We start from the raw sequence: 14403 nt of genomic DNA on the forward strand, positions 1-14403 counted from the left end.
TTATTTAAAAGGTTTAAATGCTGATCTAAGCAAACAGTTGACTAGAATAAAGTCCCATGGAGCATTTCATATTTGCACAGCTTTTAATATAAACTCCCCAAATGCAGGCTCTATTTTTAAGCTTGAAAAGTTTAAAACTTGAAATAAAAAAACTTATTTATACAAGGTGATCATCTTTGCCACTGAAGGGGATAGTGCAGTCCAGCTCTTGTAGCAGGCCTTTAAACTTGCTTGTCAATTTTCCCTAGTTTCATATTGTGAATTAGTGCCCCAAACTGAACTGCACATTCGTAACAAGGCCTTGCTAATGCTTTGTACAGGGGCAGATTTTCTTTAGTCTATGCCAATACAAGGTAACTTTGCTGTCACTCCTAGAAGCTTCTCATTTATATTGCATACTTGGTCTTTGATGTGCAGGGACCCAGTCTCTTCTGACCTGAGGTTGTGATTGTATGAATGTTTTAGTCCCATACATTATAATGTAATGCCTTTTACAAATGGTCAAATTCTCGTCAGTAAAAGAGAAGGCTTTCTCTCCACAACTTTTAGAGAAACAAAGGAAGAAGTTAAGAGAACAGGTCTATGATGCAATGGCTGAAGAGGAGAAACCTGAAAAATCTGATGCAGGAGAGCCAAGCACTGATGAAAAGGCAGAAAATGATGTACACATGGAAGAAGATAAACCATCTGAAGACAAAGACACTAAAGAGACAACAAATGGTGATGCTACTGAATCCAGTTCAGAGACGGTTGAGAAGAGAACTGCTGGTGAGGCTGTAACTGAAGAGAAGAGTGCAGATGAGTCTAAGGAGGTGGAAGGTGCCAGTGAATCCAAGGCTAAGGCAGCGGAAGGTGCTGGTGAGTCAAAGGCTGAAGAAGTTGAATCAAAGGATAAGGAGGTGGAAGGTGCCGGTGAGTCAAAGGCTGAAGAAGGTGAATCCAAGGATAAGGAGGTGGAAGGTGCCGGTGAGTCAAAGGCTGAAGAAGGTGAATCCAAGGATAAGGAGGCGGAAGGTGCCGGTGAGTCAAAGGCTGTTGAAGATGAATCTAAGGATAAGGAGGCGGAAGGTGCTAGTGAGTCGAAGGCTAAAGCGGCAAAAGGTGAAGTAAAGGCTAAAGAGACAGAAGCTGCAGATGAGGATATGGAAGCTTCTGAGAAGACTGAAGACTCCTCTGAAGCCCCAGCTGAAAAGGCTGCCTCTTCCACAACCCCAGAGTCTAAAGACTCTAAACCCTCAGCTGAAGAAGCTGAAACTGGAAAACCCTCAGCTGAAGAAGCTGAAACTGGAAAACCCTCAGCTGAAGAAACTGAAACTACAAAACCCTCAGCTGAAGAAACTGAAACTACAAAATCCTCAGCTGGGACAAAGGAAAAGCCTGAAGGGCTAGAGGAAGAAGCTGAGCCAATGGAGGCTGAAGGTAACTTGGTTGTGACATGTTCAGGGTGTCAGCAGGTGAAGATGTGTCTTTACCTGATTCTATGCCTGAAGAACCTTAAGTTGCAGGCATGGCTAACAAACTGATTTGTCAGTGATGGTCTGGAGAGTTCCTGGCACCTGAGTCTGAAGTCAGCAGTTTGATCACTACAATCCAGTCTGGTGTTGGTGGCACAGTGGTTCTTCCGTTACACATGGCCTAGTCTGACACTGCATGTGACTTCATCTTTAGTATACCTTCTATTAAAGCTGGTAAGGATTTTAATCCATGGATTTTTTCATTTTAGAGGGAGAATCTGACTCTGGAGAATCTGAAGATGAAGAGAATGAAGGGACAGAAGAGAAGGTTGGTAGAATCCTTATTTTGCCATCCTGTTAAATTTTCATATATGAATTGACACAAGTTAATGTGCCTTCAAGTATTCACATCTTCTAGTATCAGTTTTTCTACATCCAAATATATATACAGGTTGTCTTGAGTTACATAAAGATGATGGGGACTGTAGGTTTCATCAGTTGAATTTATATGCAAGTCAGAACAGGTACATTATTTTAATAAATGCCACTAGCACAGATGTTTGTCAACATATTAGGTGGTGTCAGTTATGTATAAAATCTTCACTGGAGTTAATCACAAACAAAGCAAAAAAATAAACTTTATGGAGCCTAGACATTCCTAACTCCTGGAGCAAGCTGTTTTTTGATATCCAAAAAAGCTGCAGTTTGTCTTGGTCATTAAAAGAGCTACATGAGCTTGCAGAAGAGCTCAGTCCCTAAAATCACAAACAACCTCACAGTGTTTATCAAAGGATTTCTTCAAGTCATGTGACCCGCCCCCATCCAGCCTCTGTCCTGCACACAAGGGAAGCCCCATTGAATCTAGGAGTCACCTGTATGTCAGATGTCTTTAACTCAGGGGGCTACCTGTTCAGACTGCCAGAGCAATTGAAACTCCTCTTGGGTGACTAGCAGTCAGTTGGCTATTTCCTGATCAGTCTACTGATTGCAACGTTCTGAAATGATGCCTTTAGGGCTCTCTAGGCCACTAACTGAAAAATGGAACAGGTTATCATTGTGGACTTTTGTATCTGTCTTTTGGTATTAGAAGCTAATACTGCCCAGGTGTAGATCTTCCCAACACTATATATTAGTGCTGCATATGTCTAACTTTGACTTTGCTAATATTCATAACAATTCATAATGCATAGCAAACTGGTTCTGCACTGTAGGGCCATGGCTGCTATATATTACCACAATTGTCTAACATTTTTTGAACCCCAGCCCTTCATTTATGTAGCTGTCGTAATAAAGGACATGGATCCATAGCAAATTCAGTCTGGAGTTTACACCTTGATTGAAAATTGGAGCACTAAAACCAGACCCTTTAATAATCGAAGCATGGTGCTATAGTTAAGCTTACCAGTTTTTTTTGTTTTTTTTCCTCCAGGAGGATGAGGAAGAAGTTAGCAATCTGCAACTGGCCTGGGAGATGTTGGACCTCTCTAAGGTTATATATATGAGGTAATTCTTGGTGGCATACATATGATCAGTAATGTGTAAGTTTTCATTGAACAATGGGTCTAGTTTCTGTAAAATGTCCAAGCAAAATTTTGGGAAAGCTGAATCTGACTGCAATATATTTACCTTACTTGCAGGCAGCAGGACAAGGACTCCAAGCTAAAGGTTGCACAAACTTGTGAAAAGCTGGGAGAAGTCTGTATAGAGTCAGGTGAGAATTTTGGAAGTTTTCTACATATGTTTGGTTTAACATATTGTGTGCTAATGTTGCTTCATTCTGTTCTAGAGAACTATAGTCAAGCAGTAGAAGATTTCCTAGTGTGTCTAAACATCCAGAAGGAGAACCTGGAGGAGCATGACAGACTCCTTGCTGAGACTCACTACCAGCTGGCCTTGGCCTACCATTACAGCAGCAAGCATGATAGTGCCATATGTCATTTCACACAGTCCACTGAAGTCATAGAGAAGAAAGTGGGTAAGTGCAAAAGCATTCTCCATGCAAAAAGCCTCTACTTGTACTGAGAATATTAATTTTCAAAATTTGGTAATTCTGGGTGTGCACTACATAAATGCAAAAGGTAACTGGCATTTCTGATTACCTCTGAAAGTGTAATGACTTGGGTAGCCTATATCTATATCCTCAGGAAGCAGAAATGGCAGTAGTTTGGAGGTTTAAGAATTTTTTTTTTTTTTTGTTATAGGCTCCTGCAGATAAGAGTGAGGACAGCACTGTACCAGTTACAAACTGTGTATCTGACATATCACATCTTGTGAGGAAGAAGGTGAGTTGGCAATTTAAAAAAGCTGTCTCAAAAGTAGTGTACATAATTTACTGTACAGCAGCTGTCCTTGTAAGGACCCCAGGGTTACATCCAAATTCACTGCTGTTGTCTGTACTAAACCCTACCTTGGCAAAGTCTTTTCCAGTTGGTGATGGCGATCTAAATCTACCTTCTACAAATGTGTAGCCCTACACACTGGTGTTCATTGGCTCCCTCATCTGCCCAGAACTTTTGTCTGGTTTGGGGAAAAAAGTGCTAAACTTGTTGCACTAGCGTGCACTCATCACCTGTTTTTGGGGGGCATTCTGGCTCTACAAACTTTGCGGAGGAAGTCCAACAAAAGCCTCATAGGCTGCTGGTTTACCAGCTGCTGCTAAGCCATCAAGGCAGAACTACTAATTGCATGTGTAACCATAAGCAAATATTGCATAGATGTTGCAGTCACTAGCATTAATGCAGCAGTTGATAAATTCTGGTGGCTTTGTAAATTGATTTTTGAGAACTGTGTTGTAATGCACTATGTTGGCCTTCCAGAGGAAACCTGAGGAAGAGAGTCCTGTGAAAGAGGCCAAGAAATCAAAGTCTGAACCTGTAGAGAATGGATCGGGGAATGGGGATGCTGTGGTACCCACAAATGAGGAAGTGGAGAAGGCAGAGGTGAGCTGAGAGGGCCATGTAATGATAAAACATCGGGGGGATGTAGAGGTTTATACCATATATTATCTGCCTGTTAATCTTGGTCTCTTCACCTGCAGGCAGAGAACCAGACACCAATGGAGACAGTGGAGAGTACTGCATAATATGTATACCCCCAAAGGGACTTTTGTATATAAATGTATTTTTTTCACTTTTGTTCAAAGCATCTTTTTGTAAAACAAATAAAGATTAACTAAACTTCTGTGTCGGTTGTGATTTGCATTTTAGATGTATTGCAACAACTACTGCATCAGGAGCTTGCACCATTTGAAGCCTACAATGAGGCAAAAAAAACTACCCTGTTTCCCCGATTATAAGGCACTGTCTTATATTTTTTGAAATCCTAAAATATGCCCTAGGTCTTATTTTCAGGGGATGTCTTATTCTTCCATGAAGAAGACTACAGTACACATTTATTGTTGAAAGTCACTCATGATCACTCTGTGCCATTGACTGTCCCCTTCTGATCACTCTGTGCCATTGATTGTCCCCTTCTGTTCACTTACCGGTAATTAAGTGCAGGGATCTCTGTTAGGGCAGGGATCAACAGCTTGCTTCCTGGTGCAGAATGCCAGCTTGTTACTTTCAGTTTCACTCTGCACTGCAGCCAGGAGCAGACACATGCTGCAGCCAGCATCAAGGAGACACACAGGATCAAATATCGGGGGATGTCCTATTCATGGGTGAGTGTCTAATAATTTTTTAAAAAATGGGGGGTGGCTTATTTAATGGGGATGTCTTAAAATCGGGGAAACACAGTAATAGAAGCCCAACCTTTATTTGAGACAGTAGACCTTGGCTATTGGTTTTAAGCTTGGACTAAATGTTGCCCTCCCTGACTGTCACCAGTGAATTTTGAAGGAGAATTCCAAATGGAAAGGTTCAAAATAGACGGCTCCCTGGCTATTCTGTATCTCATGGATTAGTTTGGTCTCTGCCTTTCTGGTTTTGATAGACTGACTGTTAATGTTCAGTCATTTTGCTGCTTTTGGTGGCAGTAGATTATACTGCTTTCCCTACCCATTGACTTTGGACACCGTCCCAGTTGCATCCCATAAGACTGCTGCTCTTCAGTGTGTAATGTCGTTCTGGGAGATGTATCTTGCAAGTACATTTTTTAGCAGCTAAATTCCAGGAAAGATGGGAGTTTCAGAGACCTCACAGCAGTAAGAATTTTATTTCAGTACATGCATATTGTAGAAGAGGGTGGTCTTAGCAGTTCATGCTGAACCTCAATATGTTGGTGCTGTTGGCAATAAAATTATCCATCTTTAGCTGGAGCTTCATGGTGCTGGAGATCTAATCCACCTCTTGGGTTCTAGCTTCCGAAGCAGCATCTCTTTGCTTTGGTGGTTGGTAGTATGATCTTAGATACTGAAATTCAAATTACATTTATTTGTACTTGTATTTAAGTTGTGTAACAAAGGCAAATATTTGGAGAGTCTACAGTTACATTTAAGCTTTCTAGATTTACAACTAAAGGAAACTAGAAAACAAAGAACCCCTCAGCATGCTGTCTATTGTGTAATCTCTAATTGGAGCCTATATAAAGCTAGTAGTGGTTGCTCCATTCTATGTCAGTGCTATGCCAAGTTCCTCCATACCAGAGGTATTAGATATTCATAGGTTTGACACAAAGGTCCCCAGTAACAACCTAAGCAAAAACAAGCCGGGATCTGCAGTCATAATGTCAAATCCTAGTACATCCAAAATTTGTGTGTTCTTATGGCACATAAATGTTGGTCTAAGCTTCTGATTTGGACTATTATGCTTACTACTGTTTAGGTATCATTTGGGAGCTAGAATTCAATGCATCTTACGTTGAGGAAATCTCTACTCTGATACATTTGCTATGTGATACCTTCTAGTCCAACTAAAATAAACAAGGAAAAATCTAATGGCAATCTGGATTAGGTAAATTTGGTTGCCCCATGTGCTTGCATGCTGCATTAAATCTCACTTCCCCATCTGAGCTCACATTGTCCTTCCCCCCCACTATCGGGTATGATGCTTGAAATAGGAAAAATGTAATAAATGTCAGACTGCTTTAACAAGCACTCCTTACATTTTTCGCTGTGGATATGATTGGTTCTAGCTGTAATATATGCAGGTTTCTAATGTTATTTCCTTAGTGCTTAGACTTCAGAACTTATTAGAAATTCCCCGAACCTGACTCCGATGTGAGTGGATAACCCAACATATGTAGAGTGCATTGTGTGTGACCGTTACACAGTTTAATTGTTCCTGTCTGATGATCAGGGATTCTGGTTGTATAATGAGGAATCTTATGGAGGCATCTAATATTTCTCCATTTGTTACCACACACCGACCTTTTTTTTTCAGAATCTTTTTTTTCTAGATTTTCCTCCTTTAAAATTGGGTGCGTCTTATATTCCGGAGCATCTTATACGGCGAAAAATACAGTAGTTAGAGATATTACACACAACATAATATACAAGAATACAATTTACAAGAAGTGTTTGCCTGCCAAAGGATTTCTTTCTCTCCAGTCCTTAATTTTGCACAGCTTTGCAGCTCAGCCTGACATGCCAAGAGGCCAGATTTTTTTTCCCCCCTGCAGCTGCTAACACTTGAAGGTTTTATCCCTCCCCAACCTCTGACTAAACGGGTAGTGAATCCGAACTCCCATCACAGACAAATCTTTATTTGGTACTAGAATGTTAATTGCGGCCCGTATAACCAACTCTGCCTCAGCTGGCCATCTTCCCATAGTGCTACCTATTGCCATCTCTTCCCCAGGTTAATGGTTTCACCTGGCCATCTTCGTGTCCTAAACCGGATTCCTCACATCAGGTCCCCTTCACCCTTATACGCAGCAAGCGGTGATTCTCGGGGGGTTCTGATACCTTTCTATCATGGCAGGAATTATGTTTTAGTAATGTGGTTTCTGCTAATGGTTCCGTGAGATTGGATCAGCCCACCTAGCCTCCCCTTCCATCATTGAGCCATTGGTTCCAGTTGTCCATCATTCAACTAATTTTCTGAAGTGCTAACCACTGCTTACTGGGGACCATCAACAAGAATGGCTATTTTAGAAGTGCCCCGACTCATTGTACCACCATCACGGTTTGGTCTTTGTCAATAGCTCAAATCTGAACCCTTTGTCCATTTTTTTTTTCTGCTTCTGCATCACCTCCAAGAACTGACCATTTGCTGTCCCATATACCCCCACCCTTGTCAGGGGCCATTGTACCCAGATCACTTCACCTGTCGGGGGTTTAATGTTTTGGCTGATTGATAAATACACCAATCAATTCTAAATACATTTTGCCGATTGGTTGTTTTTTGTTTTTTTCATACTCGCCATGTTTTTCCGCTCCAGATCTTTCAGTTTTGCCCGACAGTCTTCTGATCTTAATGCATGAAGCACAGACTGTGAGAAGAAAACGGATTTTATTTAATTTCCTGTATGTAGAGGAAAACATTCTTTGTGAATAGAGGTAAAGTGTGAATAGAGGAGAGGAGGATTGGAATCAAATTTTTGTTGGTTTCTGTGTCCTTTCTAAAGTCTGCAATGAGGGCACACACATCTACCCCCCATGGGCTTCCTGAGAGCCTGCAATGTGGCCCTCACCATTGTGGGGGCTCCTTGGTACAGAGGCAGCTGGAAAGCCCCCAGATCACAGTAGTTCTTGTAGAAGACCCTCATAGCTGTCCAGGCCTGGGACCCCGCTCTGAACTCCTGTGTCCACTCTTCCATTGACGTCGCCTCCATCTTGGCCTGCTCTGCGCTGTGCTCAGCTTTCTCCTGGAAGTGGATCTCATGCAGGTGGATTATGAGCGTCAGATGATTGTGGGATATTCTTCGAGTAAAAGTCTGTAAGTGGAAACAAGAAAAAAAACAGAGGGCCAAGGGACGGTCACATGATTCAGGCGGGGCCGCAGAGACATTTAGAAAATCAGCTTTTATATAAGTGTTTGTTATTTTCATTACATATAGCACCGACATATTACACAGCGCTGTACAAAGTCCATCGTCATGTCGCAAGCTGTCCCTAAAGGGGCTCACAATCTAAAAGTCATATGTCATTAATGCAGTCTAAGGACTACTTTAGGGGGGAGCCAATTTACCTAACTGCATGTTTTTGGAATGTGGGAGAAAACCCACACAAACATGAGGAGTACCTACAAACTCCATGCAGATAGTGTCCTGGCTGAGATTCAAACCTGGGACCCAGCGCTGCAAAGGCCAGAGTGCTAACCACTGAGCCACCATGCTGCCCAGGTTCGTATTAATATCTATTTCTCAGTTTGGCATCATTCCATGGTGCGTACAATTCCTAAGCAAATCAGTTCTTCGTGATTCTGTTGCAAAGTGCCTGACATGGAGATCCTGCCAGTATCAACATTTCCTGTTTCAGGCTGATCATGCTAAGCCGCTGCCTTTCCTTAGCAGCGTTGTCAGACTGCTATGTGTGCTCCTTCATTTAGCCATTGGCTGTCTATGTCATTTGATAAGTAATCCAACCAATATTTCATTATCTATGGCTCCTCCTACTTGGGGAAATGGCACCACCAACAAGAGTAGAGCAGTGGGTGCCTGCAGTGACATCACTTCCTGTGGCCGGCCCCCTTTATACCAGGAAATGCAAAGCAGTTGCCAAATATTACAAACACTGGGTGTAACATACTAAGAACTGATTGATAAGCGAGGATACCCTAACATTGGAATGGAAGAAAAAATATCCAAAGAACATTCCATGAGACTAGAAAATACCCTAAAATCAAAGTCTAAACTAAATTCCTGCCCCCGAGGACTCGAGTGTGAAAGCCCTGCCCTAGAGCAACCCGAAAATTACATTCTGGAATTGAAAAATAGTTGAAGTGCACTGAAGGGCTGACACAAGAACCGGTGAGTGAATAGACTCGTGAATAGATGTACCTGAGGGCCGTGGTCAGTGAGGGCAAATCCTAAATTTTTGGGGGAGGGGGAAATCTTGGATACCTTTTTTATTGCCAACTTCTTTTCACTTGAAAGTGAGGGTAAATGTTCCCAATGGGACATAGAGGTTAGTAAATCCTGACAGGTATAATCACCTTGAATCCATCCCGCCATACCGGACAATTCTGATCACTGTCCAAGTCAATGTCATCCACGGGAACAGGGTGGTCGTACGTCCTCCAGGGGTCTCCGTAGTAAAGGGCAGCTGGGGGGTTAAAGCAGACGTGAGCCATGGTGAGCCCTGACCAGGGCAGATTCTGAGCTGTGTCCACAGAAACCTGCAGAGAGGCAATGCGCAGTCATGGTCCATACGGTACCTCACACCGGCCAATCGCAATCAGATGGCCACTTACCACCAGTCCGGAGGTGACAAGATACGGGGACACACAGCACAGCTGGAACGGTCGAGTTGCCGAATTCTTCATCCTCTCATTGAAGGTTTTCTCGACCCAATCAGAAAGTTGGAAGTCCGACATCATCTTCTGCCCAGCACTGCCCGACAATGGTGGAATGACCTCTCTCACCTGGACCACTGACCTGTGTAGGTGTGTAATGGGAGGAGTCAGACAAGTTCAGGTGACTCAGCCATATTTTATGTACTTCATACCCCTAGGTAGGGGAACACCTCAGATCCAGAAATGACAACAGGGAGATCTTATTACCTGATAATGCCCAAAATGCTAGGTGTTACCTCAGTCTGTGAGTAAAATCTCATTGTGTAGAGCGATCCTTTAACCAGGTGACAACTCTGGGTGCGATTTCACTACAGAATGCGTAGTCACATTGTAAAATTACTAAACTTATTGGTAGGATCGACATAAATGACCAACAGATCCATTTTACTATCAGTGTCTATGGCAGCTTACAGCACAGTGCATGGTGTAAAAGAAAACCCAATTGCCCTCATAAACCACGGAGGGGGCACCAACATACCCCATCTGGAGTGAGAGGAAGTACCCCGGCCCTGCCAGGAACACATCCACTTGTCTTCATCCAATCTACGGATTTTTTCCTGCTCTTATATATACCTGCTGTTCATGGCTTTGTACAGGAGAATTTCCCCCAGGGTTGGCTGGGCCGTCTCTGAGTAATAAACCCCCTGAGAATATTCGGGGAGCTCCGTGGGGTCCTCCTCCTGATGTTGGGTTTTTCCTTTCCGGATCCGAACGAGTAACGTTGCACACGGGACAATCCTGGGGGAGGAGGAAAGGGAAGAAACTTAACACTTCTGCAGTATATCATTACCACGTGACCTCGGTCATAATCTCCACCAGGACTCCATCTGCTTGGAGTTTGTATGATCCCCCCCATGTTTGCGCCAGGCACTACGATTTCCTCTCACAACCAAAAAACAGAATGGCAGGTTTATGGCTTCCATCCAAAATTGGTCTTAGATTGAGTCAGATGACTCTGGCGGGGATATTAGAATGTAAGCTCCTCTCACAGACAGCCACAGGACTATGGACTCTTCTGTACAACACTGTGGAATATGTTGGCGCTATATAGATATAATGATATTAATACCCAGTCCCAAGTTTATGGCTTCCCTCCAAAATTGGTCTTGGATTGGGTAAGATGACTCTGGTGGGGACATTAGATGATATTAATACCCCATCCCAGCACAAACCCTGCAGTGTCGTAGTTGTCTTGGGGTGCATTTGTGCATGTGACCAATCCAGTTCTTTAGAGCCACGTAGGGGATTTGTATATAAACAACGTTCATTGTGAGAAATATAAAATGTCTGCAGATCCTGGCCCTCGAGGGCCGCATATGGATGGTCCATGGGCCAGAGGTAGCCATCTCTTCAATGTGCAGTCTCACTGCATCCTTTTCCATGCAGTGTATAATAAATCAGCCACACGGGCAGTGCATTGTTTTCAATGTGTCAGCTGACTCATAGATCTGCATTTTAGGAAGGTGCAGTAAAGTGCAGCCATCGTGTAGCGCAGCAAAGCAGAAGTCAAACACTGTGTATGTAATGGACAACTTAGCATCCTCCCACAAATATAGCAATAACTCTACACAGGGCTCCTTTTGGCTCCCTAGAAAGTAAATGCCAAACATTGCCGTGTGATTCATCACTGTAAAACTTTACTTGTGATACAGACCAGGCTGAGCTGCTCTCTCTCCTTGTGCAGCGTGACTGGTCTTGTCTCCGCCCCTCCTATAATTCTGTGCAGGCAGCCAGTAGTGGGTGGAGCTGCAGGGTTCCTCCCACAGCTCTGCTCTCTACACGGGTTATGTACACCCAAGTGATGACGTCATTGCTACTTTTACAATGTAAAATCTGGGTTTTTAAATGCATTTGGGGCTCACAAAGTGGATCTGTGGCTAACCCTCCCCTATTTATCTAAAATTAATAAACAAATCTGGCCTCAGATATACACACTGATCTAACTCAGACTCCTCCCCTGCATATCTCTTATATTCTACCCCTCTGAATATAAATGCCATGTATGCTTACTGCCCAGACGATGCCAGTGATTCCGCAGAGAGGGGCCGCTCAGTAGGGGGCGATCTGTGGTACAAGCGGATTTGGTGTCCCCCTTCATTTAAAGAAATCTGAAAATTGAACAAGACAGTTTTATTTAAAAAAAATATATATATATCAATAAGAGATGGTAAAGTCAAATTCCATCTCCACCAATCATACGGGACACTCTGACCTCACCTGGATTCCACCTGAATCAGACGAGGGCGCTCTTTTTGTTCCAGATTCTACAAAGAGGTTTAGAGCTGCCCAGCCAATCAGAGCCAGCTCCCGGCTGAACCTGTCCAGGGTATAAACCTGTACACCACAGGAGATGGAGGGGGGATAAATACCACAAAATATAATAGAAATATTTCAAGGAATATAAATCTTCTCTGTCACATTATAAATGTTTGTGTTCCCTATCAGTACCTTCAGCAGCAGGGTGGAGGTAGGTGGCATATTGGGTGAGTGGATCTGCACAGAATAACTGTANAAGTGGATCTGTGGCTAACCCTCCCCTATTTATCTAAAATTAATAAACAAATCTGGCCTCAGATATACACACTGATCTAACTCAGACTCCTCCCCTGCATATCTCTTATATTCTACCCCTCTGAATATAAATGCCATGTATGCTTACTGCCCAGACGATGCCAGTGATTCCGCAGAGAGGGGCCGCTCAGTAGGGGGCGATCTGTGGTACAAGCGGATTTGGTGTCCCCCTTCATTTAAAGAAATCTGAAAATTGAACAAGACAGTTTTATTTAAAAAAAATATATATATATCAATAAGAGATGGTAAAGTCAAATTCCATCTCCACCAATCATACGGGACACTCTGACCTCACCTGGATTCCACCTGAATCAGACGAGGGCGCTCTTTTTGTTCCAGATTCTACAAAGAGGTTTAGAGCTGCCCAGCCAATCAGAGCCAGCTCCCGGCTGAACCTGTCCAGGGTATAAACCTGTACACCACAGGAGATGGAGGGGGGATAAATACCACAAAATATAATAGAAATATTTCAAGGAATATAAATCTTCTCTGTCACATTATAAATGTTTGTGTTCCCTATCAGTACCTTCAGCAGCAGGGTGGAGGTAGGTGGCATATTGGGTGAGTGGATCTGCACAGAATAACTGTAACGTGGATGGAAAATGTCACTGTTCAGGTCGATCCTAGTGCTGATGTCTGGTCCAAATCTGAAGGACAACAAGGAAACATGGCAGACAACTTCCTGTTACTGTGACAACCGTACAAGAAATGGAGGTTCTGGTTGTCATCGAGACAGAAATGCACTCAAATATTGGGGAATAACCCATTCTTTAACCTCTGTTCCCCAATATTACTATAATTAATAATAATAAACAGGATTTATACAGTGCCAACATATTACGCAGTGCTGTACAGCTTAAATCTAAAGCTGCCCCCCCCCGGTGTAGTTTAAACTTACTGATCATAGTTTTTGTCGAATATTCTCCCAGTGACCCGAGTGACTGTGGCAGCGTCTGGCAGGAAACGGGCGCCATCGATGTACACGGTGATACCATCTGTAGGTGAATGTGGCTCCACAAGGGGATTCCTCCGGGAATGGGGTATATAAGCACCCTACATGAGAAGAATGAATGGAATTATTCCCTAGAATGAATATTATATCCCAGGACAGAGGATAGGAGGGCACTTACCTCCGGAGCCGCCATGTTGTCATTGTCTATGGCCGGAGATTCTAGAGGGAAGGGATAATCCGGTCGAGTTTTGCTAAATATATAAAACCTCACCCGGGCATCACCGTATTGCTCAAATATTTCCCCCAACTTTTCAGGTTGCTGAGAAGAGAAAATATTACAGAAATCTAAAATAATTTCTTCAGAAATGGCAAAAATATTCTAAATCCAGCTAATCTATTATAGTCTCCTGCGTTCCTGGTGATTTCATAATACGGTGGGCAGGTCTGGCGCCATAAGATTCTATAAGATACTCACCATTCCAGACAGGCTGAGGGCTGGAGGAGCCGGGCTGTGGTACAGAGGAAGATCATGAACTCCGCTATTCCAGACCAGACAGCGAGAATCTGGGGGAGAATACAAAGAAACAATTCTGAGCTTCTCTCACCTATTCTGTGTACAATAATCATCAAAATGATCCAATACATTGTGCTAGATCGTAAGCTCTTCGGGGCAGCGTCCCCTCCTCCTCCCGTATCACTGTCTGTATCCGTCTGTCATTTGCAACCCCTATTTAATGTACAGCGCTGCTTAATATGTCAGTGCTATATAAATCCTGTTTATTATTATATTATTATCTATGTGTATATAATTCTGTAATAAGTGATCCTTCATACTCTCACCTGTTTCTGCCCCTGATGACTCCGGCCTGGTAAGTCTGATGGCAGTCCAGGCCACAATCCATTCCTCATTGGCCAATAATGGCTGTAAACTCTTGCGGTGCTGCCATGGGGCCCAAGCTGTGCTGCCCCCTGGCCAGTGGTAGAAGCGCAGCATCAGGAGCATATCTTCCTCCGGGGAAACGTTCCTGAA

General features: G+C 43.2%; 3 protein-coding genes across 3 annotated transcripts in view; 1 reads left to right on the plus strand and 2 right to left on the minus strand.

Moving 5' to 3' along the window:
- The window catches only part of NASP (nuclear autoantigenic sperm protein), an 8860-nt gene extending 4230 nt beyond the window's left edge, over positions 1-4630 (plus strand). Inside the window, exons 6-14 of the mRNA XM_072420624.1 lie at positions 550-1419; positions 1724-1782; positions 2884-2957; positions 3092-3165; positions 3241-3469; positions 3563-3575; positions 3656-3736; positions 4271-4393; positions 4492-4630. Coding sequence (XP_072276725.1) covers positions 550-1419; positions 1724-1782; positions 2884-2957; positions 3092-3165; positions 3241-3469; positions 3563-3575; positions 3656-3736; positions 4271-4393; positions 4492-4536 — 1568 coding nt within the window. The 3' untranslated portion in view covers positions 4537-4630. The remainder of the gene's footprint in view (positions 1-549; positions 1420-1723; positions 1783-2883; positions 2958-3091; positions 3166-3240; positions 3470-3562; positions 3576-3655; positions 3737-4270; positions 4394-4491) is intronic.
- A 3079-nt stretch (positions 4631-7709) lies between these two features.
- LOC140337091 (uncharacterized) lies at positions 7710-12351 on the minus strand. Its single transcript, XM_072420628.1, has 8 exons — positions 12299-12351; positions 12068-12184; positions 11861-11958; positions 10424-10588; positions 9749-9932; positions 9491-9673; positions 8028-8270; positions 7710-7826 (listed from the first exon to the last, which is right to left on the minus strand). Exons 1-8 carry the CDS (start codon positions 12326-12328, stop codon positions 7710-7712), a joined length of 1137 nt encoding a protein of 378 aa, XP_072276729.1. The 5' UTR covers positions 12329-12351.
- A 154-nt stretch (positions 12352-12505) lies between these two features.
- The window catches only part of LOC140337093 (uncharacterized), a 4033-nt gene continuing 2135 nt past the window's right edge, over positions 12506-14403 (minus strand). The window contains exons 2-8 of the mRNA XM_072420634.1: positions 14214-14398; positions 13849-13937; positions 13552-13692; positions 13320-13474; positions 12948-13068; positions 12717-12833; positions 12506-12607 (exon numbers count right to left, since the gene is read on the minus strand). Of these exons, the coding sequence (XP_072276735.1) occupies positions 12506-12607; positions 12717-12833; positions 12948-13068; positions 13320-13474; positions 13552-13692; positions 13849-13937; positions 14214-14398 (910 nt within the window). The remainder of the gene's footprint in view (positions 12608-12716; positions 12834-12947; positions 13069-13319; positions 13475-13551; positions 13693-13848; positions 13938-14213; positions 14399-14403) is intronic.

The sequence above is a fragment of the Pyxicephalus adspersus genome, chromosome 8, assembly GCF_032062135.1.
Source record: "Pyxicephalus adspersus chromosome 8, UCB_Pads_2.0, whole genome shotgun sequence".
In the NCBI taxonomy this organism is placed as follows: Eukaryota; Metazoa; Chordata; class Amphibia; order Anura; family Pyxicephalidae; genus Pyxicephalus; species Pyxicephalus adspersus.